Source organism: Rhincodon typus, chromosome 4 (assembly GCF_021869965.1).
Source record: "Rhincodon typus isolate 14 chromosome 4, sRhiTyp1.1, whole genome shotgun sequence".
Classification (NCBI taxonomy): Eukaryota; Metazoa; Chordata; class Chondrichthyes; order Orectolobiformes; family Rhincodontidae; genus Rhincodon; species Rhincodon typus.
This window is the reverse complement of record NC_063335.1, coordinates 113,780,980-113,782,276: the sequence shown is the minus strand read 5'-3', so window position 1 is coordinate 113,782,276 and position 1,297 is coordinate 113,780,980. Positions and strand designations below refer to the sequence as shown.

Below are 1,297 nucleotides of genomic sequence, written 5' to 3'. Positions count from 1 at the left end.
AGTATGGCAAGACCACTGTAATGTTTGCCGGATCTTTATTTGGGAACAATAGATAATGAGAGATCCTCACAATATTCAGAATCCAAGAATGCTAGGGACAGGCAGGGGTTTCTTGGATGTACAACCGGGAGCAACAAATTCTTACAATGAAATACACAACCTACACACAGTCTGTCCTTAGAAAAGGAATCAAGGGGTTATGGGTAAAAGACAGGGAAGTGGACCTGAGGAAGACCAGATCAGCCATGACCTGACTTAGTGGCAGAGCAATGTCAAACAGACTGTCCTGTTCCTACATTCCATTGTGTTATGGTCTAGTCAATGAATGAGGAGCATGGATATCAAAGAACATCCAAGCTGCAGCAAGCAACAGGTGGAGCCATGGGTTGGCATGTGGAGTGGGAAAGGCGATGTAATGAGTAAGAAAAAGATGGACAATTATTTACCAAAACAACTGGGACACAGGCTCAGAAAATGGAAAACCAACACCCGGGAACAACAGATTCAATTTTATCCAACCCTACTGCAGTCCATGTGCTGTAGGTTTACCCACAATGCCTTTAGGGAGGGAATTCCAGGATTGTAACCCAGTGACAGTGAAGGAATGGTGATATATTTCCAACTCAGGATGGTGAGTGGCTTGGAGGTGAAGTTGCAGGGGGTGGCGTTCCCATGTATCTGCTGCCCTTGTCCTTCTGGATGGAAGTGGTGCTGGTTTGGAAGGTGCTGTGTGAGGATCTTTGGTGAATTGCTGCAGTGCAGCTTGTAGATAGTACACACTGCTGCGACTGAGTGTTGGTGGTGTCAGTGCCTGCTCCTGGTCACTGTGTGCTCTGCTGTTCTGTGTTGTTCCTATCTTGGCATTTCAATAAAACTGTGAACTAATTGGACTGGTGAGAGTTGTTGGTCGGTGGTTGGGTGTCAGTGAGATCAGGAATCTCCTTGTCATTTTCTCACCATGTTCTGTCCATCTCCGGAATGACAACTTCAGTCTCCGGGATCGATGAAATCGTCCATCAGATTCATTGCTGGAGTTTGAGCCTGGAATCATGTTGGTCTGTCAGAGAGAATGGCATTAACTGTGAGACATTTCACTACACACTCAGTCATTACAAACCTACCAGGCTTACCACTGATTGGTGGCAAGGAGCCTCGTTTACATTGATATGGAAAAGAAGTAAGTGCTGTCATAACAAATGGTTCAGTGAGTGGATCCATTCTCAAAGGAGCTGCCTCTGAGAAGTATGAAGCAGGCTGGGAGGAGTGTGCAGTGGGTCAGTATCGCTGTGTAACAGGC

At 46.2% G+C, this 1,297-nt stretch overlaps 1 protein-coding gene across 1 annotated transcript in view; it reads left to right on the top strand.

Annotated features, from left to right (window-relative positions):
• LOC125482990 (dynein regulatory complex protein 11-like) overlaps nucleotides 1-423 on the top strand; it is an 8,291-nt gene extending 7,868 nt beyond the window's left edge. Inside the window, exon 3 of the mRNA XM_048596203.1 lies at nucleotides 319-423. Within this exon, the coding sequence (XP_048452160.1) occupies nucleotides 319-423 (105 nt within the window). The remainder of the gene's footprint in view (nucleotides 1-318) is intronic.
• The last annotated feature ends 874 nt before the right edge of the window (nucleotides 424-1,297 follow it).